Source organism: Oncorhynchus keta, unplaced genomic scaffold (genome assembly GCF_023373465.1).
Source record: "Oncorhynchus keta strain PuntledgeMale-10-30-2019 unplaced genomic scaffold, Oket_V2 Un_contig_1367_pilon_pilon, whole genome shotgun sequence".
In the NCBI taxonomy this organism is placed as follows: Eukaryota; Metazoa; Chordata; class Actinopteri; order Salmoniformes; family Salmonidae; genus Oncorhynchus; species Oncorhynchus keta.
Window position 1 is genome coordinate 77,501 of NW_026278318.1, and position 970 is coordinate 78,470.

Below are 970 nucleotides of genomic sequence, written 5' to 3' on the forward strand. Positions count from 1 at the left end.
TACGTGTGTGTGTGTGTGTGTGTGTACGTGTGTGTGTGTGTGTGTGTGTGTGTGTGTGTGTGTGTGTGTGTGTGTGTGTGTGTGTGTGTGTGTGTGCGTGTGCGTGTGTGTATAGGCCCCAGTATGTCCAGCTCTAAGGCAGTACAGACAGTGAACGAGAACTTGAGTCTCGACTTCCCGTCACCGCCCCCGGCCGTCACCGAGGGCAACTATCACTACAACGACCAAGCCCCCGATGACTACCTGTCACTCAAGCCAGGTGTCTCTAGTACACCTTACAGCTCTAGGGTGAGTCACAAACAGTGCCCTATTTGCTCTGTAGTGCACTACTTTTGAACCGTATTCCCTACATACAATGCCTTGCAAAAGTATTCAGATCGCATGGATTTCTTCAGATGTTATTGTGTTACAAAGTGGGATTAAAATCGATTTAATTAAACAACATGCGTAAACAACATGCGTAAACAACAGGTGTAAACAACAGATGTAAACAACATGCGTAAACAACAGGTGTAAACAACAGATGTAAACAACATGCGTAAACAACAGGTGTAAACAACATGCGTAAACAACATGCGTAAACAACAGATGTAAACAACATGCGTAAACAACATGCGTAAACAACAGGTGTAAACAACATGCGTAAACAACATGCGTAAACAACAGATGTAAACAACATGCGTAAACAACAGGTGTAAACAACAGATGTAAACAACATGCGTAAACAACAGGTGTAAACAACAGATGTAAACAACATGCGTAAACAACAGGTGTAAACAACAGATGTAAACAACAGGTGTAAACAACAGGTGTAAACAACATGCGTAAACAACATGCGTAAACAACATGCGTAAACAACAGGTGTAAACAACATGCGTAAACAACAGGTGTAAACAACAGATGTAAACAACATGCGTAAACAACAGGTGTAACCAACAGATGTAAACACATGCGTAAACAACATGCGTAA

At 42.1% G+C, this 970-nt stretch overlaps 1 protein-coding gene across 1 annotated transcript in view; it reads left to right on the forward strand.

The window, feature by feature from the left end:
* Positions 1-336, forward strand: part of LOC118382764 (lebercilin-like) — a 13,032-nt gene extending 12,696 nt beyond the window's left edge. Inside the window, exon 8 of the mRNA XM_052501461.1 lies at positions 116-336. Coding sequence (XP_052357421.1) covers positions 116-336 — 221 coding nt within the window. The remainder of the gene's footprint in view (positions 1-115) is intronic.
* Positions 337-970: the final 634 nt, after the last annotated feature.